At 44.9% G+C, this 24,830-nt stretch overlaps 1 protein-coding gene across 4 annotated transcripts in view; it reads right to left on the reverse strand.

Annotated features, from left to right (window-relative positions):
• Positions 1–24,830, reverse strand: part of rab11fip5a (RAB11 family interacting protein 5a (class I)) — a 57,223-nt gene that overhangs the window by 23,917 nt on the left and 8,476 nt on the right. For 2 of the 4 annotated variants that reach the window (XM_090209679.1, XM_090209677.1), the window contains exon 2: positions 1,504–2,021. In XM_090209679.1, coding sequence (XP_090065805.1) covers positions 1,504–2,021 — 518 coding nt within the window. The remainder of the gene's footprint in view (positions 1–1,503; positions 2,022–24,830) is intronic. The other 2 variants (XM_090209680.1, XM_090209678.1) reach the window with 1 other exon arrangement.

A 24,830-nucleotide genomic window follows, 5' to 3' on the forward strand; every position in this document is an offset into this window, starting at 1 on the left:
TGGGGTAGTGGGGTGGTAGATGGGGCATGGTGTAGTGGGGTGGTAGTGGGATGGTAGATGGGGTAGTGGGGTGGTAGATGGTCGGATGGTGTAGTGGGGTGGTAGTGGAGTGGTAGATGGGGTAGTGGGGTGGTAGATGGGGTAGTGGGGTGGTAGATTGGGGATGATGTAGTGGGTGGTAGTGGAGTGGTAGATGGGGTAGTGGGGTGGTAGATGGGGTAGTGGAGTAGAAGATGGTGGTAGTGGGGTGGTAGATGGGGTAGTGGGGTGGAAGATGGTGGTAGTGGGGTGGTAGATGGGGTAGTGGGGTGGAAGATGGTGGTAGTGGGGTGGTAGATGGGGTAGTGGGGTGGTAGATGGTGGTAGTGGGGTGGTAGAGGAGTAGAAGATGGTGGCAGTGGGGTGGTAGATGGTGGTAGTGGGCTAGTAGATGGGGGATGGGGTAGTGGGGTGGTAGAGTAGAATATGGTGGTACTGGGGTGGTAGATGGTGCTAATGGGGTCGTGGATGGGTGTAGTGGGGTGGTAAATGGTGGTGGAGTGGTAGATGGTGGTAGTGTGGTGGTAGATGGGGGATGGGGTAGTGGGGTGGTAGATGGTGGTAGAGTATCTATCTCTCAGTGGAGGCTGGTGGGGAAGAGCGACAAACTTTCAACCGGTTCTCCCCATTAAGCAACGAATCGGAGGCTGAGCCTTCTCAGGGCTCTCTTTCTCCCATTATTGGGTCTGAGCCGTCGAAGCCTCCCACCATTAGCTCTGACAAATTGAAAACCCTAGTCATTGGCGACTCCATTACCTGCAGTATTAGACTTAAAACGAATCATCCAGCGATCCTACACTGTTTACCAGGGGGCAGGGCTACCGACGTTAAGGCTAATCTGAAGAGAGTGCTGGCTAAAACTGCAGAGTGTAGAGTTTAGGAATATTGTTATCCACGTTGGCACCAACAATGTTAGGATAAAACAGTCAGAGGTCACCAAGCACAACATAGCTTCAGCGTGTAAATTAGCTAGAAAGATGTGTTGGCATCGAGAAATTGCCTCTGGCCCCCTACCAGTTAGGGGGAGTGATGAGCTCTACAGCAGTCTCTCACAACTCTCTCCCTCCCGGAGGACCTGAGGACCATGCCTCAGCACTACCTGGCCTGATGACTCCTTGCTGTCTCCAGTCCACCTGGTCGTGCTGGTGCTCTAATTTCAACTGTTCTGCCTGCGGCTATAGAACCCTGACCTGTTCACCGGACGTGCTACCTTGTCCAGGACCTGCTGTTTTTGACTGAGTCTCTCTCTCTCTCTACCTCGCGAATGCTCGGCTATGATAAGCCTACGGACATTTACTCCTGAGGTACTGACCTGTTGCAACCTCTACAACCACTGATTATTATTTGACCCTGCTGGTCATCTATAAACATTTGAACATTTTGAAGAACTATCTGGCCTTAATGGCCATGTACTCTTATTATATTCCACTGTAACTAGGTATATATATGATGTTTTCCTCTCACCAGGGCTGTCTGCTGTGAAGTTGCTGCTGTTGCTAGGCGAGTTAGACAGGTCAGACACCACTACAGAGATCCCAGCGGTGGGACTGAGACTCCCTCCCCTCGACGACGACTCACTACTCTCCGACCCTAGCGACGTGCTCGACCTCGTATCGGACGACTTCCTCAGTTTCCCTCGCAGGAAGAAGTTCCTCATCTTACTCCTCCGCCCCTCCCCCCCTTCATCGTCCTCGTAGTCTTCCTCCCCGCCGCCATCGCTCGGCAACCGGTTCCTCATGCGGGAAACGGGGCCGTAGCCGCCCACAACAGTGGAGGCGGAGTCTTCATCAGAGTCCTTGCTGCTCCTCTTCTTACCCTTGATTCGGTCCTTGATCTTGCCGAAGGTGGACCGGGGCTTGTCCTTACCCAGGGAGAGGTCGTACATGCTGGCTGTCAGGTTGTTCTTGGTGAACTGCACCGTCACCTGAATGTCCCCTCGCTCCTTCTCCTTCTTCCCAGTCTTGGAGTTCAGCTTGTACCACCTGGAACAGAGACAAGAACACGATCACTTCAGACTGGATCATATATAGAGATGGCAAAAGAGATTTCTAAACATACAATACCAGTCAAATGTTTGGACAAACCTACTCATTCAAGGTTTTTTTCTTGATTTATTACTAGAATAATATTGAAGACATCAAAACTGTGAACTAACACATATGGAAACATGTAGTAACCAGGAAAGTATTAAACAAATCCAAATATATTTTAGATTGTTTAAAGTAGCCACCCTTTGCCTTGATGACAGCTTTGCACAGTCTCAGCATTCTCTCAACCAGCTTCACCTGGAATGCTTTTCCAACAGTCTTGAAGGAGTTCCCACATGCTGAGCACTTGTTGGCTGCTTTTACTTCACTCTGCGGTCATCCCAAACCATCTCTATTGGGTTGAGGTCGGGTGATTGTGGAGACAAGGTCATCTGATGCAGCCTGGAGCCTTTCACAGCCTGGAGATGTGTTGCGTGATTATCTTGTTGAAAAACAAATGATAGTGCCACAAAGCGCAAACCAGATGGGATGCAAAGCACCCATCACACCTCCTCCTCCATGCTTCACGGTGGGAACCACACATGCAGAGATCATCCGTTCACCTACTCTGCGTCTCACAAATACACAGCAATTGGAACCAAAAATCTCAAATTTGTTCTCATCAGACGAAAAAGGACAGATTTCCACCGGTCTAATGTCCATTGCTCGTGTTTCTTGGCCCAAGCAAGTCTCTTATTATTGATGTCCTTTAGTAGTGGTTTCTTTGCAGCAATTCGACCATGAAGGCCTGATTCACGCAGTCTCCTCTGAACAGTTGATGTTGAGATGTGTCTGTTACTTGAACTCTGTGAAGCATTCATTTGGGTTGCAATTTCTGAGGCTCTGCAGCAGAGGTAACTCTGGGTCTTCATTTCCTGTGACGGTCCTCATTAAGGCACACCTGATAATACCTTATGAAGCTGGTTGAGAGAATTCCTAGAGTTTGCAAAGTTGTCAACAAGGCAAAGGGTGGCTACTTTGAAGAATCTCAAATATAAAATATATTTTGATTTGTTCAACACTGTTTTGGCTACTACATGATTCCATGTGTGTTATTTCATAGTTTTGATGTTTTCACTATTATTCTACAATCTGGTCTTAAAACAATGACATAACTATGCAAACAAATACCCCAACAGACTCCAATCGAGTGGATTAATGGACTGTTTCCTTGAGCTGGAGACATAAAGGTGTCAGGTGAGACCGAGGAGAGACTGAATTAACCTATTGTTCATCTGAATGAGGTTAATCTGGCCTCACGTCCAGGGAGGGACTACACACACACCCCGGGACCACGCTCCAGTGTGTGTGTGTGTGTGTGTGTGTGTGTGTGCTCAGATTTCCCATGATACATTCTGGCACCTTGTTATTGTTATCAGACCTGTTTTCCTCACCCAAACATATTGTGCATCCCAAATGGCACCCTATTCCCTACATAGGGCTCTGGTAAAAACAAAAGTAGTGAAGGGCACTAAATAGAGAATAAGGTGCCATTTGGGACACATCATCTTCTAAACCCTGGCAAAACAACCACCAGGAAAACACTAACAATGAGTGGCTACTGGCTGGCCTTGATACAATGGCCATGTCAAAACAGCATAACACGGTCACCGTCATTGGCAGGCCATTCATAGACATGCCGCTGTGCTGCTGAAAACATCCCCAAAAAGGTAGTAGCTTCAAACAGGAGACGACTTAACCATTCACATATAGGCTGCTGCTAATAAAATATAGAGTTTTAAAAACAGCTACAGGTCGTAGCTCTAAACAGGCAGTAGCTCTAAACAGGCAGTGGCTCTAAACAGGCAGTAGCTATAAAAGGGGCAGTAGCTCTAAAACAGGCAGTAGCTCTAAAACGGGCAGCAGCTCTAAAACTGGCAGTAGCTCTAAAACGGGCAGTAGCTCTAAAACAGGCAGTAGCTCTAAAACAGGCAGTGGCTCTAAAACAGGCAGTAGCTCTAAAACAGGCAGTAGCTCTAAAACGGGCAGTAGCTCTAAAACATATAGTAGTAGCCTTGAACTGTGTCAGGTACTGAATGACTCATGGGAAATTCTTACATTCATTGTGTAGATATGCTGCTGTTGAAACCAGACCAACTGCTATTAGCTAGTGTTATAGTAATTGGCAGGTAGATCTGAACCACTTAAATTAGATGCTAGGTGTGGACTAGCAGTGAAATGCTTACGCCCGGGCCCTTCCCAAAAAAGTAGAGAGAAAACAAATAGAGAAATAATAGAAAAGCATGTAATAATAAATACACAATGAGTCAATGATAACATGGCTCTATACACAGAGTACCAGTACTGAGTCAATGATAACATGGCTCTATACACAGAGTACCAGTACTGAGTCAATGATAACATGGCTCTATACACAGAGTACCAGTACTGAGTCAATGATAACATGGCTCTATACACAGAGTACTAGTACTGAGTCAATGATAACATGGCTCTATACACAGAGTACCAGTACTGAGTCAATGATAACATGGCTCTATACACAGAGTACCAGTACTGAGTCAATGATAACATGGCTCTATACACAGAGTACCAGTACTGAGTCAATGATAACATGGCTATATACACAGAGTACCAGTACTGAGTCAATGATAACATGGCTCTATACACAGAGTACTAGTACTGAGTCAATGATAACATGGCTCTATACACAGAGTACCAGTACTGAGTCAATGATAACATGGATCTATACACAGAGTACCAGTACTGAGTCAATGATAACATGGCTCTATACACAGAGTACTAGTACCGAGTCAATGATAGCATGGCTCTAGACACAGAGTACCAGTACTGAGTCAATGATAGCATGGCTCTATACACAGAGTACCAGTACTGAGTCAATGATAACATGGCTCTATACACAGAGTACCAGTACTGAGTCAATGATAACATGGCTCTATACACAGAGTACCAGTACTGAGTCAATGATAACATGGCTCTATACACAGAGTACCAGTACTGAGTCAATGATAGCATGGCTCTACACAGAGAGTACCAGTACTGAGTCAATGATAACATGGCTCTATACACAGAGTACCAGTACTGAGTCAATGATAACATGGCTCTATACACAGAGTACCAGTACTGAGTCAATGATAACATGGCTCTATACACAGAGTACCAGTACTGAGTCGATGTGCAGGGGTACGAGGTAATAACATGGCTATATACACAGGGTAACAGAGTCAATGTGCAGGGGTACGAGGTGATAACATGGCTATATACACAGGGTACCAGAGTCGATGTGCAGGGGTACGAGGTAATAACATGGCTATATACACAGGGTACGAGGTAATAACATGGCTATATACACAGGGTACCAGAGTCGATGTGCAGGGGTACGAGGTAATAACATGGCTATATACACAGGGTACGAGGTAATAACATGGCTATATACACAGGGTAACAGAGTCAAGGTGCAGGGGTACCAGGTGATTGAGGTAAATACTGTATAACTAGGTATAAAGTGACAGATAAACAGTATCAGCAGTGTATGTGATGAGGTAAAAAGTTTGTGCAAAAATGCAGATTGGTTAACTATTTAATTAATAGTTACCAGAACTAACTATATGGAACAAAAATATAAACGCAATATGCAACAATTTCAATGTAAATAAATTAATGAGGCCCTAATCTATGGATTTCACATGACTGGGTAGGGGCGCAACCATGGGAGCCAGGCCCACCCACTTGGCAGCTAGCTCAGCAAATCAGATTTAGTTTTTCCCCACAAAAGGGCTTTATTACAGACAGAAATACTTCTCAGTTTCATCAGCTGTCCGGGTGGCTTGTCTCAGATTATACCGCAGGTGAAGAAGCCGGATGTGGAGGTCCTGGGTGGTTACACGTGGTCTGCGGTTGTGAGTCCAGATGGACGTACAAATTCTCAAAAATGACTTTGGAGGCGGTTTATGGTAGAAATTAACATTAAATTCTCTGGCAACAGCTCTGGTGGACATTCCTGCAGTCAGCATGCCAATTGCACGCTCCCTCAAAACTTGAGACATCTGTGGCATTATGTTGTGTGACAAAACTGCTACTGTTTGCTGTGCGGTTGCAGAGAGAAGTTGGCTGGCTGGAGTCCTAGAACATTTTAAAGGTTTTTCCTTGACACCGCCTGGTATAGAGGTCCTGGATGGCAGGGAGCTCAGCACCAGTGATGTACTGGGGCCGTACGCACTACCCTCTGTAGCGCCTTGCGGTAGGATGCCAAGCAGTTTCCGTACCAAGCGGTGATGCAAACAGTCAATATGCTCTCAACGGTGCAGCTGTAGAACCTTTTGAGGATCTGAGGGCCCATGCCAAATCTTTTCAGCCTCCTGAGGGGGAAAGTTGTGTTGTTGTGCACTCTTAATGACCTTATTGGTGTGTGTGAATCATGATAGATCCTTAGTGATGTGGACACCGAGGAACACGAAGCTCTTAACCTGCTCCAATACAGCCCCGTCGATGTAGAGGGGGGTGTGCTCGGCCCTCTGTTTCCTGTTGTCCGCGATCAGCTCCATTGTTGTTCTGGCACCACACTGCCAGGTTGCCGACCTCCTCCCTATAAGCTGTCTTATCGTAGTTGGTGGTCAGGCCCACCACTGTCGTGTCATTGGAAAACGTAATGATGTTGTTGGGAGACGTGCGCGACCACGCAGTCGTGGGTAAACAGGGAGTACACAGGAGGGGACTAAGCACTCACCACCTGGGGGCGGGCCCGTCAGGAAGTCCAGGATCCAGTTGCAGAGGAAGGTGTTCAGTCCCCAGGGTCCTAAGCTTGGTGATGAGCTTGGAGGATACTATGGTGTTGAACGGTGAGCTGTAGTCAATGAACAGTATTCTCACATAGGCGTTCCTTTTGTCCAGGTGGGAAAGAAAGGAAAGGGCAGTGTGATGGTGATTGAGTCATCTGTTGGGAGTGGATCCAGGATGATGGTGTTGATGTGAGCAATGACCAGCCTTTCAAAAGCATTTAATGGCTGCAGATGTGAGTGCTACGGGGCGATAGTCAATTAGACAGATTACCTTGACGTTCTTGTGTAGGGACTATGGTGGTCTGCTTGAAACATGTAGGTACTGGGTCAAGAAGAGGTTGAAAATGTCAGTGAAGACACGTTCCAGTTGGTCAGCGCATGCTCGCAGTACACGTCCTGGTAATCCGTCTGGCCCTGCAGCCTTGTGAACGTTGACCTGTTTAAAGTCTTACTCATGTCGACTACAGAGAGTGTGATCACAGTCGTCCGGAACAGCTGGTGCTCTCATGCATTGTTCAGTGTTGCTTGAGTGAGCATAGAAGGCATTTAGCATTCAATCTTAATAATTCGTCTGAGGGCATACGGGACTTCTTATAAGCGTCCGGATTAGTCTCCCACTCCTTGAAAGCTGCAGCTCTCGCCTTTAGCTCAGTGTGGATGCTGCCTGTAATCCATGGCTTCTGGTTGGGATATGTACGTACGGTCACTGTAGGGACGACATCGTCGATGCACTCATTGATGAAGCAGATGACTGAGGTGGTGTACTCCTCAATGCCATCGGATGAATCCTGGAATATATTCCAGTCTGCGCTAGAGAAACAGTCCTGTACTTTGCTTCTGCTTCATCGGACCAGTTTCGTATTGAGCGCGTCACTGGTACTTCCTGTTTGAGTTTTTGCATGTAAGCAGGAATCAGGAGGATAGAGTTATGGTCAGATGGAGGGCGAGGAAGAGCTTTGTATGCGTTTGGAGTTTTTTCACCTCTAATTGCACGTGACATGGTAGAAATGAGTTAAACTGATTTCAGTTTCCCTGCATTAAAATCCCCGGCCACTAGGAGCGCTGCCTCTGGATGAGCATTTTCCTGTTTGCTTATGGCTCTATACAGCTCATTGAGTGCGGTCTTAGTGCCATCATCGGTCTGTGGTGGTAAATAGACACCTACGAAGAATATAGATGAAAACTCTCTTGGTAATAGTATGGTCTACTGCTTATCATGAGGTATTCTAACTCAGAAGAGCAGAACCTCAAGACTTCCTTAATATTAGAGATCAATCACCAGCTGTTGTTGACAAAAAGACACACACTTCCTCCTTGAGCCCAACGCTGCTGTTCTGCCCTGCCGATGCATACAAAAACCAGCTAGATGTACCCAGTTTATTATTAGGTACACCTATCTAGTACAGGGTTGGACCCCTCTGTCTGGTTTAAAGAAATCGAACGTGTGCCAGGAAAACATTCCCCAAACCATTACACCAGGCGGGATGGGGCCATGGACTGCCAAATCCTTCATCAGCATGATGCAACAGGAGCCGGGATTCGTTGGACCAGGCAAGGTTTATCCACTGCTCTATTGTTGGTGAACCCCCCTGGAGCCAATTCTTCTTGTTTTTAGATGATAAGAGTGGAACCCGGGGTGGTCACCTGCTGCAATAGCCCATCTGTACGAGTTGTGCGTTCCGAGATGCCGTTATTTGCCTGTTTGTAGCCCACATGTTAGCTTGCAAAATTCTTGCCATTCTCTTTTGACCTCTCATCGCCCACAGGACTGCCGCTGACTGGAATTATTTTCTTTTGTCGGATATTTCTGAGATACTGGAACAGGCACGCCTGGCACCGACGATCATACCACGCTCAAATTCGCTTAGGTCACTTGTTTTGCCCCATTCTAACGTTCAATCGAACCTGGATGGCTGTCTGTCTGTTTCATGTATCAAGTCACGTGACTCACTGTCTGTACGCAAACCATTTTTGTGTTAACGGGGTGGTATACCTAATAAACTGGTGTGATACAGTTAAACTCAGTGACATACAGAATGATTCATGGGAAAGTATAATCTGCTCTAATATGACTGGCTGACAGCCAGGACACAGGATTATGACTGGTAAAGAGAATTACCCCACCAGAAATACACCTCTGACACATAACCTCCCTAAAAATATACTTCTCATGTTTCAAGTTTGTTACGTGCACAAGTACAATGAAATGCCTTTCTTGCTAACTTTCCCAACAATCAATAAAATACACACAAAAAAGTCAAGTAGAACAAAAACACACGAGAAATAAGAACATGAGAAAGTAAACCATAGATGTACAGGGTCAGTTCCAGAGTCAGTGCCATATTTCCAATGGATAATGGAGTGGCAGGGTTAGATAAGTATAGGGCTAACTAGGTGACTAGGCATCAGGATAGATAAACAGAGTAGCAGCAGCGTAAATTAAGATGGTATATTAGCGTGTGTATAGAGTCGGCATGAAGAGCCATTTCCACCTGAGGGGGGAAGAGGTGCAGGTGCGCCGCCTTTTCGACTGTTTGCGTGTGTGTGGACCATTTTAAGTCCTTAGTGATTTCGACACCAAGGAACTTGAAGCTCTCGACCAGCTCCAATGCAGCCCCGTCGTACTCGCCTTCCTTTCCTGTAGTCCACGATCAGCTCCTTGGTCTTACTGACAGGTCACCGAACTTCCCTGTAGGCTGTCCCATCGTCACCAGTGGTCAGGCCTACCACCGTTGCGTCGTCAGTAGATTTGATGGTGTTGGAGTCATGTGTGGCCACGTAGTTGTGGGTGAGCAGGGAGTACAGGAGGGGACTAAGCACACACCCCTGTGGGGCCCCCGTGTTGAGGGTCAGTGTGGAGGAGGTGATGTTCGCTACCCTTGTGGTCAGCCCATCAGGAAGTCTAGGATCTAGTTGCAGAGGGAGGTGTTCAGTCCCAGGGTCAAGCTTGGTGACGAGCTTGGAGGGGACTATGGTGTTGAACACCGAGCTATAGTCAATGAACAGCATTCTCACATAGGTATTCATCTCATCTAAGTGGGTGAAGGCAGTGTGGAGAGCAATAGGCTATCTGGGATGATGAAGTTGATGTGTCATAACCAACCTTTCAAAGCACTTAATGATTACAGATGTGAAAACGTCGGTTAAATCGCTCAGCACTAATGTATTCCTTCTTGTTTATAGCTTTGTACAGTTTGTTAAGTGCCAGCTTGTTGTTTTTCTTGTCCTGAGGTGGAATGTATACAGAAATCATGATAACAGATGAAAACTCTCTCGGGAGGATAGAAGGGTCGGCATTTGACCATCTGGTATTCCAAGACGAGTGAACAATGGTCAGCACACCATTGCGAGGGCGATCAGCTGTCCGTCCTCTCTCCCTGTAGCGCTGTCTTAGGCGTCTCACAGTACGGACATTGCAATTGATTGCCCTGGCCACATCTGCAGTCCTCATGCCTCCTTGCAGCATGCCTAAGGCACGTTCACGCAGATGAGCAGGGACCCTGGGCATCTTTCTTTTGGTGTTTTTCATAGTCAGTAGAAAGGCCCCTTTAGTGTCCTAAGTTTTCATAACTGTGACCTGAATTGCCTACCGTCTGTAAGCTGTTTGAGTCTTAAGGACCGTTCCACAGGTGCATATTCATTAATTGTTTATTGTTCATTGAACAAGCATGGGAAAGAGTGTTTAAAACCCTTTACAATGAGGATCTGTGAAGTTTTGGATTTTTACAAATTATCTTTGAAAGACAGGGTCCTGAAAAAAAAATACTTTTTTTTTTTTGCTTGTGAATTGTTGCATTATTCAAGTGCCACATGCATTACAAAAAAGGTTTAAATCTTAGCTAATAGTTTAATAGTTTGCAATGAATGCTCATAGCCTACTGACTCCTCTAGGCGCATTACATTCCCTTCACAAATGTCAATTGAAAAGTTTATCTACATATCATGTCAATTTAAATTTCATCCCAGTCCCTCTCGTCAATGACAAAAGCCCTCTAAAGGCCCAGTTAGAAAGAAAACTGCCTGAAAAACCTCTAATAGATGTTCTTAAAGATCAGCTCTTCTGTATTCAGACAAAAATAGAAGCCGTGTTGTCATTGTAATCAAGGTGTGGTGGAAGAACAAGTCATGCAGCGTGTCATTGCATACCATCATATCAGGAAGTATTCACACCCTTTGACATATTCCACATTTTGTTGTGTTACAGCCTGAATTTAAAATAGTTTAAATTGAGATTGTGTCACTGATCTACACACACAATACTCCACAATACTCCACAAAGTAGATTCATGTTTTAGAATGTTTTTTTTACAAATGAATTACAAAAGAAATGCTGAAATGTATTTTGAGTCAATAAGTATTCAATCCCTTTATTAAGCAAGTCTACAATTAGCTAAATAAGTTCAGGAGTAAAAATGTGCTTAACAAGTCACATAATAAGTTGCATGGACTCCGTGTGCAGTAAGTTTTTAACATGATGGTTGAATGACTACCTCATCTCTGTACCCCACACATACACTTATCTGTAAAGTCCCTCAGTCTAGCAGTGAATTTCACAGATTTAACCACAAAGACCAGGGAGGTTTTCCAATGACTCGCAAAGAAGGGCAGGATGTGTATTTTTTAAAGCAGACATTGAATATCCCTGGTGAAGTTATTCATTCTATCAAAACACCCAGTCACTACAAAAACACAGGCGTGCTTTCTAACTCAGTTGCCAGAGAGGAAGGAAACCACTCAGGGACTTCACCATGAGGCCAATGGTGACTTTAAAACAGTTACAGAGTTTAATGATTGTGATAGGAGAAAACTGAGGATGGATTAACAAGTGTGGTTACTCCACAATACTAACCTAACTGACAGAGTGAAAAGAAGGAAGCGTGTAGAGAATAGAACATATTACAAAACATGCATCCTGTTTGCAATGAGGCACTGAAGTAATACTGCAAACAAATTGGTAAAGAAACAAACATTTTGTTCTGAATAAAAAGCGGTACGTTTGGGGAAAATCCAACACATCACTGAGTACCACTCTTTATATTTTCAAGCATGGTGGTGGTTGCATCATGTTGTGGGTATGCTTGCCATAAACACAGGCAAAATCCTAGAGGAAAATCTGGTTCAGTCTGCTTCCAACAGACACTGGGAGATGAATTCACCTTTCAGCAGGACAATAACCTAAAACACAAGGCCAAATCTACAAGAGTTGCTTACCAAGACGACACTGAAGGTTCCTGAGTGTCCTAGTTAAACCTTTTACTTAAATCAGCTTGGAAATCTATGCTTGGGGTCATTGTCCATTTTGAAGACCCATTTGCAACCAAGCTTTATCTTCCTGACTGATGTCTTAAACCAGTCCCTCCTGCAGCAAAGCACCCCCACAACATGATGTTGCCACCCCCATGCTTCACGGTTGGGATGGTGTTCTTTGGCTTGCAAGCCTCCCCCTTTCTCCTCCGAACATAACGATGTTCATTATGGCCAAACAGTTCTATTTTTGTTTCATCAGACCAGAGGCCATTTCTCCAAAAAAGTACCATCTTTGTCCTCATGTGCAGTTACAAACCGTAGTCTGGCTTTTTTATTGGGGTTTTGGAGCAGTGGCTTCTTCCTTGCTGAATGGCCTTTCAGGTTATGTCGATATAGGACTCGTTTTACTGTGGATATAGATACTTTTGTACCCGTTTCCTCCAGCATCTTCACAAGGTCCTTTGCTGTTGTTCTGGGATTGATTTGCACTTTTCGCACCAAAGTATGTTCATCTCTAGGAGATAGAATGCGTCTCCTTCCTGAGCGGTATGACGGCTGCATGGTCCCATGGTGTTTATACTTGCGTACTATTGTTTGTACAGATGAACGTGGTACCTTCAGGCATTTGGAAATTGCTCCCAAGGATGAACGAGACTTGTGGAGGTCTTGGCTGATTTCTTTTGATATTCCCATGGTGTCAAGCAAGGAGGCACTGAGTTTGAAGGTAGGCCTTGAAACATCCACTCAACGGATGTCAATTAGCCTATCAGAAGCTTCTAAAGCCATGACATCATTTTCTGGAATTTTCTAAGCTGATTTAAAGGCACAGTCAATTTAGTGCATGTAAACTTCTGACCCACTGGAATTGTGGTACAGTGAATTATAAGTGAAATAATCTGTCTGTAAACAATTGTTGGAAAAATGACTTGTGTCATGCACAAAGTAGATGTCCTAAACAACTTGCCCAAACTATAGTTTGTTAACAAGACATTTGTGGAATGGTTGAAAAACGAGTTAATGACTGCAACCTAAGTGGATGTAAACTTCCGACTTCAACTGTATGCTGTAGATACGTTATACATCCCTTTAGTAACACACCTGACAGCATTATTAGTAGTAGTACGCATGCTTTAGCTCAAGCGCAGGGAATGGGGGGGACATACAGGGGCAGAGAGACAGGCAGAGGGGAGTCAAGTGCCAGTATGTTTCTAAGCATTGTTCTGTTGCTATAAGAAATCATGTTTCTAAGCATTGTTCTGTTGCTATAAGAAATCATGTTTCTAAGCATTGTTCTGTTGCTATAAGAAATCATGTTTCTAAGCATTATTCTGTTGCTATAAGAAATCATGTTTCTAAGCATTATTTTGCCTCTATAATAAATTGTGTTGATTTAATAATGCACAGTGGAAGGAAGGAGAAGCGTGTTGGAGAAGCAGTGTTACCCAGACAGTTCTTAGCCTGGTATTAACAATACATCTGAAACAGTACAGAACATAGCCTGGTATTAACAATACATCTGAAACAGTACAGAACATAGCCTGGTATTAACAATACATCTGAAACAGTACAGAACATAGCCTGGTATTAACAATACATCTGAAACAGTACAGAACATAGCCTGGTATTAACAATACATCTGAAACAGTATAGAACATAGCCTGGTATTAACAATACATCTGAAACAGTACAGAACATAGCCTGGTATTAACAATACATCTGAAACAGTACAGAACATAGCCTGGTATTAACAATATATCTGAAACAGTACAGAACATAGCCTGGTATTAACAATACATCTGAAACAGTACAGAACATAGCCTGGTATTAACAATATATCTGAAACAGTACAGAACATAGCCTGGTATTAACAATACATCTGAAACAGTACAGAACATAGCCTGGTATTAACAATACATCTGAAACAGTACAGAACATAGCCTGGTATTAACAATATATCTGAAACAGTACAGAACATAGCCTGGTATTAACAATACATCTGAAACAGTACAGAACATAGCCTGGTATTAACAATACATCTGAAACAGTACAGAACATAGCCTGGTATTAACAATACATCTGAAACAGTACAGAACATAGCCTGGTATTAACAATACATCTGAAACAGTACAGAACATAGCCTGGTATTAACAATACATCTGAAACAGTACAGAACATAGCCTGGTATTAACAATACATCTGAAACAGTACAGAACATAGCCTGGTATTAACAATACATCTGAAACAGTACAGAACATAGCCTGGTATTAACAATACATCTGAAACAGTACAGAACATAGCCTGGTATTAACAATATATCTGAAACAGTACAGAACATAGCCTGGTATTAACAATATATCTGAAACAGTACAATACTTTTCCCGACCGTAACATCTGAAACTAGGGTTTCCCAACATGTTTTTTATTTTCCAGAAGTCCTTGTTGGAGGATTCCGGATTTCCTACTTATTGAATGAATGAGATATTTCTGTGTTTCATTTTCAATAAAAGCGCAAACAAATTATACTTGAGTGTGGATCAACATGGTCTACAGCTTCTGTTCTCCATGTTGTTCAAATAGTTGCAATCTTTGCTATGTGCAAAATAAAGCTGCATGGTCTATTTGTGGCCTTGCAGCTGCATAGAATCATGTGATGCTTGAATAAAATGTTTTTCAAAAACTCACAAAACTAAAATGTAATCAAAAGTAGAACTGCTGTTAAGGCAAATAGTTTTGGAACTGGAACACACAGGAGAGACAGTACAGGTCTGTAGTGGAGCAGAAGGACGGGTATGGGGCAGACACACAGGAGAGAGACAGTACAGGTCTGTAGTGGAGCAGAAGGACGGGTATGGGGCAGACACACAGGAGAGACAGTATAGGTCTGTAGTGGGGCAGAAGGACGGGTATGGGGCAGACACACAGGAGAGAGACAGTACAGGTCTGTAGTGGGGCAGAAGGATGGGTATGGGGCAGACACACAGGAGAGACAGTACAGGTCTGTAGTGGGGCAGAAGGACGGGTATGGGGCAGACACACAGGAGAGACAGTACAGGTCTGTAGTTGGGCAGAAGGACGGGTATGGGGCAGACACACAGGAGAGAGACAGTACAGGTCTGTAGTTGGGCAGAAGGACGGGTATGGGGCAGACACACAGGAGAGACAGTACAGGTCTGTAGTGGGGCAGAAGGACGGGTATGGGTCAGACACACAGGAGAGAGACAGTACATGTCTGTAGTGGAGCAGAAGGACGGGTATGGGGCAGACACACAGGAGAGACAGTACAGGTCTGTAGTGGGGCAGAAGGACAGGTATGGGGCAGACACACAGGAGAGACAGTACAGGTCTGTAGTGGGGCAGAAGGACGGGTATGGGGCAGACACACAGGAGAGAGACAGTACAGGTCTGTAGTGGAGCAGAAGGACGGGTATGGGGCAGACACACAGGAGAGACAGTACAGGTCTGTAGTGGAGCAGAAGGACGGGTATGGGGCAGACACACAGGAGAGACAGTATAGGTCTGTAGTGGAGCAGAAGGACGGGTATGGGGCAGACACACAGGAGAGACAGTATAGGTCTGTAGTGGGGCAGAAGGACGGGTATGGGGCAGACACACAGGAGAGACAGTACAGGTCTGTAGTGGAGCAGAAGGACGGGTATGGGGCAGACACACAGGAGAGACAGTACAGGTCTGTAGTGGGGCAGAAGGACGGGTATGGGGCAGACACACAGGAGAGACAGTACAGGTCTGTAGTGGGGCAGAAGGACGGGTATGGGGCAGACACACAGGAGAGACAGTACAGGTCTGTAGTGGGGCAGAAGGACGGGTATGGGGCAGACACACAGGAGAGACAGTATAGGTCTGTAGTGGGGCAGAAGGACGGGTATGGGGCAGACACACAGGAGAGACAGTACAGGTCTGTAGTGGGGCAGAAGGACGGGTATGGGGCAGACACACAGGAGAGACAGTACAGGTCTGTAGTGGGGCAGAAGGACGGGTATGGGGCAGACACACAGGAGAGACAGTACAGGTCTGTAGTGGGGCAGAAGGACGGGTATGGGGCAGACACACAGGAGAGACAGTACATGTCTGTAGTGGGGCAGAAGGATGGGTATGGGGCAGACACACAGGAGAGACAGTACAGGTCTGTAGTGGGGCAGAAGGACGGGTATGGGGCAGACACACAGGAGAGACAGTATAGGTCTGTAGTGGGGCAGAAGGACGGGTATGGGGCAGACACACAGGAGAGACAGTATAGGTATGTAGTGGGGCAGAAGGACGGGTATGGGGCAGACACACAGGAGAGACAGTATAGGTATGTAGTGGGGCAGAAGGACGGGTATGGGGCAGACACACAGGAGAGACAGTACAGGTCTGTAGTGGGGCAGAAGGACGGGTATGGGTCAGACACACAGGAGAGAGACAGTACATGTCTGTAGTGGAGCAGAAGGACGGGTATGGGTCAGACACACAGGAGAGACAGTACAGGTCTGTAGTGGAGCAGAAGGACGGGTATGGGTCAGACACACAGGAGAGACAGTATAGGTCTGTAGTGGGGCAGAAGCACGCGTGTGGGGCAGAAGGATGGGTGTGGGGCAGAAGGACGGGTATGGGGCTGCCTGCTCCTGGGCATTTCTGGGAGTCTGTACAGACAGATTGTAAAACACTCCCCATCTGTTCCGGAATCTCCCTAAAACAGGAAACCACAACACTCCACCCTGTCCCCATCTCCCCATCCGAGACCATCTCCTGTCTGCGTACCAAACAAATAGCACTTTTCCCTTTATAGTGCACTACTTCTGACGTGCACTTTATAAGGAATAGGGTGCCAATTGGGACGCAGGCTCCTCACTCCCTCTCTGATCCACACCGAAGGGAGAAAACTACCATTCACTGGCGTCGCGGTTTAACATTGACGCTACAGCCCGTCTAACAGAGATAGTTTAACAAATGGAAATATAACTGCCACTGATGAGCAGCATCCAGAGGCATTTAACTGAGGGGAAATGTTCCACTATTGAATTATTTGTATGTATTTTTCCATAGACACACCCTGTTTTAATAAAATCAAGTAACAATTTTTAGATTGGTAAGTTATTATACCCAGCTATTTAAACTTGTAGTAATGATGTCTGAATACCGACCGGTAGGTCACGCAGGGAATATGCCTGACCTACAGGGGACCCCCTTTGATTTTGTTAGTCACTCGCGCACAGATGTAATTAACATGGCATAAGTCATGGAGAAATGTGTAGAATTGCAGATTTGCTTTAAAAGTGCAAACATTTCTCAGCGCCCATGGAGAAATGTGTAAAATTGCACTTCACAATTCACTTTAAAAACTGCAGAAATGTATCATTGCCCCATGGAGAAATGAATAGAATTGCATGAAACTTGTCTTTAAATGTTCGTATGCACTTTTGAGAGGCAGTGTTTAATTTGAATTACAATAACATCTTCACGTCTCATCTGGTTCATCTAAATTATATCTAAAACAAATATAAAAGTTACTTCTATTGCCAAATAAATTCTATAAATTAAATTGGCATTTCCCGGCTGCAAATAATTTCAACTATCAACTGGGTCTGGCCCATAGCAAACTAACTATCAACTGGGTCTGGCCCATAGCAAACTAACTATCAACTGGGTCTGGCCCATAGCAAACTAACTATCAACTGGGTCTTGGCCCATAGCAAACTAGCTATCAACTGGGTCTGGCCTATAGCAAACTAACTATCAACTGGGTCTGGCCCATAGCAAACTAACTATCAACTGGGTCTGGCCCATAGCAAACTAACTATCAACTGGGTCTTGGCCTATAGCAAACTAACTTGAACTATCAACTGGGTCTGGCCCATAGCAAACTAACTATCAACTGGGTCTGGCCCATAGCAAACTAACTATCAACTGGGTCTGGCCCATAGCAAACTAACTATCAACTGGGTCTGGCCCATAGCAAACTAACTATCAACTGGGTCTGGCACATAGCAAACTAACTATCAACTGGGTCTTGGCCCATAGAAAACTAACTATCAACTGGGTTCTTGGCCTATAGCAAACTAACTATCAACTGGGTCTGGCCCATAGCAAACTAACTATCAACTGGGTCTGGCCCATAGCAAACTAACTATCAACTGGGTCTGGCCCATAGCAAACTAACTATCAACTGGGTCTGGCCCATAGCAAACTAACTATCAACTGGGTCTTGGCCTATAGCAAACTAACTATCAACTGAGTCTTGGCCTATAGCAAACTAACTATCAACTGGGTCTGGCCTATAGCAAACTAACTATCAACTGGGTCTTGGCCTATAGCAAACTAACTATCAACTGAGTCTTGGCCTATAGCAAACTAACTATCAACTGGGTCTGGCCTATAGCAAACTAACTATCAACTGAGTCTTAGCCTATAGCAAACTAACTATCAACTGGGTCTGGCCTATAGCAAACTAACTATCAACTGGGTCTTGGCCTATAGCAAACTAACTATCAACTGGGTCTGGCCCATAGCAAACTAACTATCAACTGGGTCTGGCCCATAGCAAACTAACTATCAACTGGGTCTGGCCCATAGCAAACTAACTATCAACTGGGTCTGGCCCATAGCAAACTAACTATCAACTGGGTCTGGCACATAGCAAACTAACTATCAACTGGGTCTTGGCCCATAGCAAACTAACTATCAACTGGGTTCTTGGCCTATAGCAAACTAACTATCAACTGGGTCTGGCCCATAGCAAACTAACTATCAACTGGGTCTGGCCCATAGCAAACTAACTATCAACTGGGTCTGGCCCATAGCAAACTAACTATCAACTGGGTCTGGCCCATAGCAAACTAACTATCAACTGGGTCTTGGCCTATAGCAAACTAACTATCAACTGAGTCTTGGCCTATAGCAAACTAACTATCAACTGGGTCTGGCCTATAGCAAACTAACTATCAACTGGGTCTTGGCCTATAGCAAACTAACTATCAACTGAGTCTTGGCCTATAGCAAACTAACTATCAACTGGGTCTGGCCTATAGCAAACTAACTATCAACTGAGTCTTGGCCTATAGCAAACTAACTATCAACTGGGTCTGGCCTATAGCAAACTAACTATCAACTGGGTCTTGGCCTATAGCAAACTAACTATCAACTGGGTCTGGCCCATAGCAAACTAACTATCAACTGGGTCTGGCCCATAGCAAACTAACTATCAACTGGGTCTTGGCCATAGCAAACTAACTCTCAACTGGGTCTTGGCCATAGCAAACTAACTATCAACTGGGTCTTGGCCATAGCAAACTTGCATTATTGTATCAACTACTCTGGGGCTTCAGAGTTTCGTGCGCCAGTGAGCTCTGGTAAGACAAGGGGTAAAAGGTTAAGTCAGACATCCTGCTTCCACCTCACTCTGTATAGCTGGGGTTGGTAGAACAGTAGGATCAGTCAGGGGTTGGTAGAACAGTAGGATCAGTCAGGGGTTGGTAGAACAGTAGGATCAGTCAGTCATACTGCTTCCACCTCACTCTGTATAGCAGGGTTGGTAGAACAGTAGGATCAGTCAGGGGTTGGTAGAACAGTAGGATCAGTCAGACATACTGCTTCCACCTCACTCTGTATAGCAGGGGTTGGTAGAACAGTAGGATCAGTCAGACATACTGCTTCCACCTCACTCTGTATAGCAGGGGTTGGTAGAACAGTAGGATCAGTCAGACATACTGCTTCCACCTCACTCTGTATAGCAGGGGTTTGTAGAACAGTAGGATCAGTCAGACATACTGCTTCCATCTCACTCTGTATAGCAGGGGTTGGTAGAACAGTAGGATATGTCAGGGGTTGGTAGAACAGTAGGATCAGTCAGGGGTTGGTAGAACAGTAGGTTCAGTCAGACATACTGCTTCCACCTCACTCTGTATAGCAGGCGTTGGTAGAACAGTAGGATCAGTCAGGGGTTGGTAGAACAGTAAGATCAGTCAGACATACTGCTTCCACCTCACTCTGTATAGCAGGGGTTGGTAGAACAGTAGGATCAGTCAGGGGTTGGTAGAACAGTAAGATCAGTCAGACATACTGCTTCCACCTCACTCTGTATAGCAGGGGTTGGTAGAACAGTAGGATTAGTCAGACATACTGCTTCCATCTCACTCTGTATAGCAGGGTTGGTAGAACAGTAGGATCAGTCAGACATACTGCTTCCACCTCACTCTGTATAGCAGGGGTTTGTAGAACAGTAGGATCAGTCAGGGGTTGGTAGAACAGTAGGATCAGTCAGGGGTTGGTATAACAGTAGGATCAGTCAGGGGTTGGTAGAACAGTAGGATCAGTCAGGGGTTGGTAGAACAGTAGGATCAGTCAGGGGTTGGTAGAACAGTAAGATCAGTCAGACATACTGCTTCCACCTCACTCTGTATAGCAGGGGTTGGTAGAACAGTAGGATCAGTCAGACATACTGCTTCCATCTCACTCTGTATAGCAGGGGTTTGTAGAACAGTAGGATCAGTCAGGCATACTGCTTCCATCTCACTCTGTATAGCAGGGTTGGGAGAACAGTGGGATCAGTCAGACATACTGCTTCCACCTCACTCTGTATAGCAGGGGTTGGTAGAACAGTAGGATCAGTCAGGGGTTGGTAGAACAGTAGGATCAGTCAGGGGTTGGTAGAACAGTAGGATCAGTCAGACATACTGCTTCCACCTCACTCTGTATAGCAGGGGTTGGTAGAACAGTAGGATCAGTCAGGGGTTGGTAGAACAGTAGGATCAGTCAGGGGTTGGTAGAACAGTAGGTTCAGTCAGACATACTGCTTCCACCTCACTCTGTATAGCAGGGGTTGGTAGAACAGTAGGATCAGTCAGGGGTTGGTAGAACAGTAGGATCAGTCAGGGGTTGGTAGAACAGTAGGTTCAGTCAGGGGTTGGTAGAACAGTAGGATCAGTCAGATATCCTGTAGTCCTGTAGGTACAGTAGTTTTACATTGTTCTTGGAGTAAGCAGAGCTGGAGACCTCACGTCTCCGTCCCTAGTGCCCTACTGTTGACCAGTCCTCTACAGTATAGTGCCCTACTGTTAACCAGTCCTATACAGTATAGTGCCCTACTGTTGACCAGAGTACTTTACAGTATAGTGCCCTACTGTTGACCAGAGTCCTTTACAGTATAGTGCCCTACTGTTGACCAGAGTCCTATACAGTATAGTTGACCAGAGAAGTACACTATGTAGGCAATATTCTGTAAACTACAGCCTCCTCAGCGGGACAGGCTGTAAACTACAGCCTCCTCAGCGGGACAGGCTGTAAACTACAGCCTCCTCAGCGGGACAGGCTGTAAACTACAGCCTCCTCAGTGGGACAGGCTGTAAAGTCAGAAACCACAATGGACATGGGAGGAGAAACACATTCCACATCTGGATGTGATGAGAGCCCCTCCCCCACTACTATCCAGGCTGTATCCCAGTCGGCCGTAACCGGGAGTCCCGTAGGGCGCCGCACCATTGGCCCAGCGTCGTCCAGGTTTGGCCGGTGTAGGCCGTCATTATAAATAAGAATTTGTTCTTCACTGACTTGCCTAGTTAAACTAGTTAACTACTGTTCACCACTCTCACAATATAGTTAGTTATGTTATATCATGTAATGGACTAGTGGTCAAGTCTTTCAAAAGACTGGCTAGTTAATTGCAAATGCTAGTTCATGTTGTTAAGCAGTCTAGAAATGGAGGACAGACAGACAGGGTTGATTAATAAACTACATCTCTCTCGACCTCAACCTGCACTATGAAGATGCATTGCATCGTTCTGTTCTGCATGATACATATAGAGCAGCACGTACATCTACAACATCCTCCTCCCTCCTTCTATAAACCATCTACAACATCCCCCTCCTTCTATAAACCATCTACAACATCCTCTTCCCTCCTTCTATAAACCATCTACAACATCCTCCTCCTTCTATAAACCATCTACAACATCCTCCTCCCTCCTTCTATAAACCATCTACAACATCCCCCTCCTTCTATAAACCATCTACAACATCCTCCTCCCTCCTTCTATAAACCATCTACAACATCCCCCTCCTTCTATAAACCATCTACAACATCCCCCTCCTTCTATAAACCATCTACAACATCCCCCTCCTTCTATAAACCATCTACAACATCCCCCTCCTTCTATAAACCATCTACAACATCCCCCTCCTTCTATAAACCATCTACAACATCCTCCTCCTTCTATAAACCATCTACAACATCCTCCTCCTTCTATAAACCATCTACAACATCCTCCTCCCTCCTTCTATAAACCATCTACAACATCCTCCTCCCTCCTTCTATAAACCATCTACAACATCCTCCTCCCTCCTTCTATAAACCATCTACAACATCCTCCTCCCTCCTTCTATAAACCATCTACAACATCCTCCTCCCTCCTTCTATAAACCATCTACAACATCCCCCTCCTTCTATAAACCATCTACAACATCCCCCTCCTTCTATAAACCATCTACAACATCCTCCTCCCTCCTTCTATAAACCATCTACAACATCCTCCTCCCTCCTTCTATAAACCATCTACAACATCCTCCTCCTTCTATAAACCATCTACAACATCCCCCTCCTTCTATAAACCATCTACAACATCCACCTCCTTCTATAAACCATCTACAACATCCTCCTCCTTCTATAAACCATCTACAACATCCTCCTCCTTCTATAAACCATCTACAACATCCTCCTTCTATAAACCATCTACAACATCCTCCTCCTTCTATAAACCATCTACAACATCCTCTTCCCTCCTTCTATAAACCATCTACAACATCCTCTTCCCTCCTTCTATAAACCATCTACAACATCCTCCTCCCTCCTTCTATAAACCATCTACAACATCCTCCTCCTTCTATAAACCATCTACAACATCCCCCTCCTTCTATAAACCATCTACAACATCCCCCTCCTTCTATAAACCATCTACAACATCCCCCTCCTTCTATAAACCATCTACAACATCCCCCTCCTTCTATAAACCATCTACAACATCCTCCTCCCTCCTTCTATAAACCATCTACAACATCCTCCTCCTTCTATAAACCATCTACAACATCCTCCTCCTTCTATAAACCATCTACAACATCCCCCTCCTTCTATAAACCATCTACAACATCCCCCTCCTTCTATAAACCATCTACAACATCCTCCTCCCTCCTTCTATAAACCATCTACAACATCCCCCTCCTTCTATAAACCATCTACAACATCCTCCTCCTTCTATAAACCATCTACAACATCCCCCTCCTTCTATAAACTATCTACAACATCCTCCTCCTTCTATAAACCATCTACAACATCCTCCTCCTTCTATAAACCATCTACAACATCCTCTTCCCTCCTTCTATAAACCATCTACAACATCCTCCTCCTTCTATAAACCATCTACAACATCCTCCTCCTTCTATAAACCATCTACAACATCCTCTTCCCTCCTTCTATAAACCATCTACAACATCCTCCTCCCTCCTTCTATAAACCATCTACAACATCCTCTTCCCTCCTTCTATAAACCATCTACAACATCCTCCTCCTTCTATAAACCATCTACAACATCCTCTTCCCTCCTTCTATAAACCATCTACAACATCCTCTTCCCTCCTTCTATAAACCATCTACAACATCCTCCTCCTTCTATAAACCATCTACAACATCCTCTTCCCTCCTTCTATAAACCATCTACAACATCCTCCTCCTTCTATAAACCATCTACAACATCCTCTTCCCTCCTTCTATAAACCATCTACAACATCCTCCTCCTTCCTACTCTCCCTCATTCTATAAACCATCTACAACATCCTCCTCTCCCTCATTCTATAAATCATCTACAACATCCTCCTCCCTCATTCTATAAACCATTTACAACATCCTCCTCCTTCCTCATCTCCTTCATTCTATAAACCATCTATAACATCCTCTCCTCCCTCATTCTATAAACCATCTAAAACATCCTCCTCTCCCTCATTCTATAAACCATCTAAAACATCCTCCTCTCCCTCATTCTATAAACCATCTACAACATCCTCCTCTCCCTCATTCTATAAACCATCTACAACATCCTCCTCTCCCTCATTCTATAAACCATCTACAACATCCTCCTCTTTCCTCCTCTCCATCATTCTATAAACCATCTACAACATCCTCCTCTCCCTCATTCTATAAACCATCTACAACATCCTCCTCTCCCTCATTCTAGAAACCATCTACAACATCCTCCTCTTCCTCATTCTATAAACCATCTACAACATCCTCCTCTTTCCTCCTCTCCCTCATTCTATAAACCATCTACAACATCCTCCTCCTCCTCCCTCATTCTATAAACCATCTACAACATCCTCCGCCCTCTTATTCTCTAAACCAGTGGTTACCAAACTGTTCATAGTCCCGTAACCCTTCAAACATTCAACCTCCAGCTGTACTCCCTCTAGCACCAGGGTCAGAGCACTCTCAAATGTTGTTTTTTGACATCATTGTAAGCCTGCCACACACACACAGATTTATTGAACATAAGAATGAGTGTGTTTTTTTTTTGCCACAACCCGGCTCGTGGGAAGTGACAAAGAGCTCTTATAGGACCAGGGCACAAATAATAATAATAAATAATTGTTCTCTTTATTTAACCATCTTAGATATAAAACAGTATTTCTTCATAGAAAATTGTGAATAACTCACCACAGGTTAATGAGAAGGGTGTGCTTGAAAGGATGCACATAACTCTGCAATGTTGGGTTGTGTTGGAGA

This window comes from Oncorhynchus mykiss, chromosome 19, assembly GCF_057628025.1.
Source record: "Oncorhynchus mykiss isolate SJ-2025 chromosome 19, ASM5762802v1, whole genome shotgun sequence".
Lineage (NCBI taxonomy): Eukaryota > Metazoa > Chordata > Actinopteri > Salmoniformes > Salmonidae > Oncorhynchus > Oncorhynchus mykiss.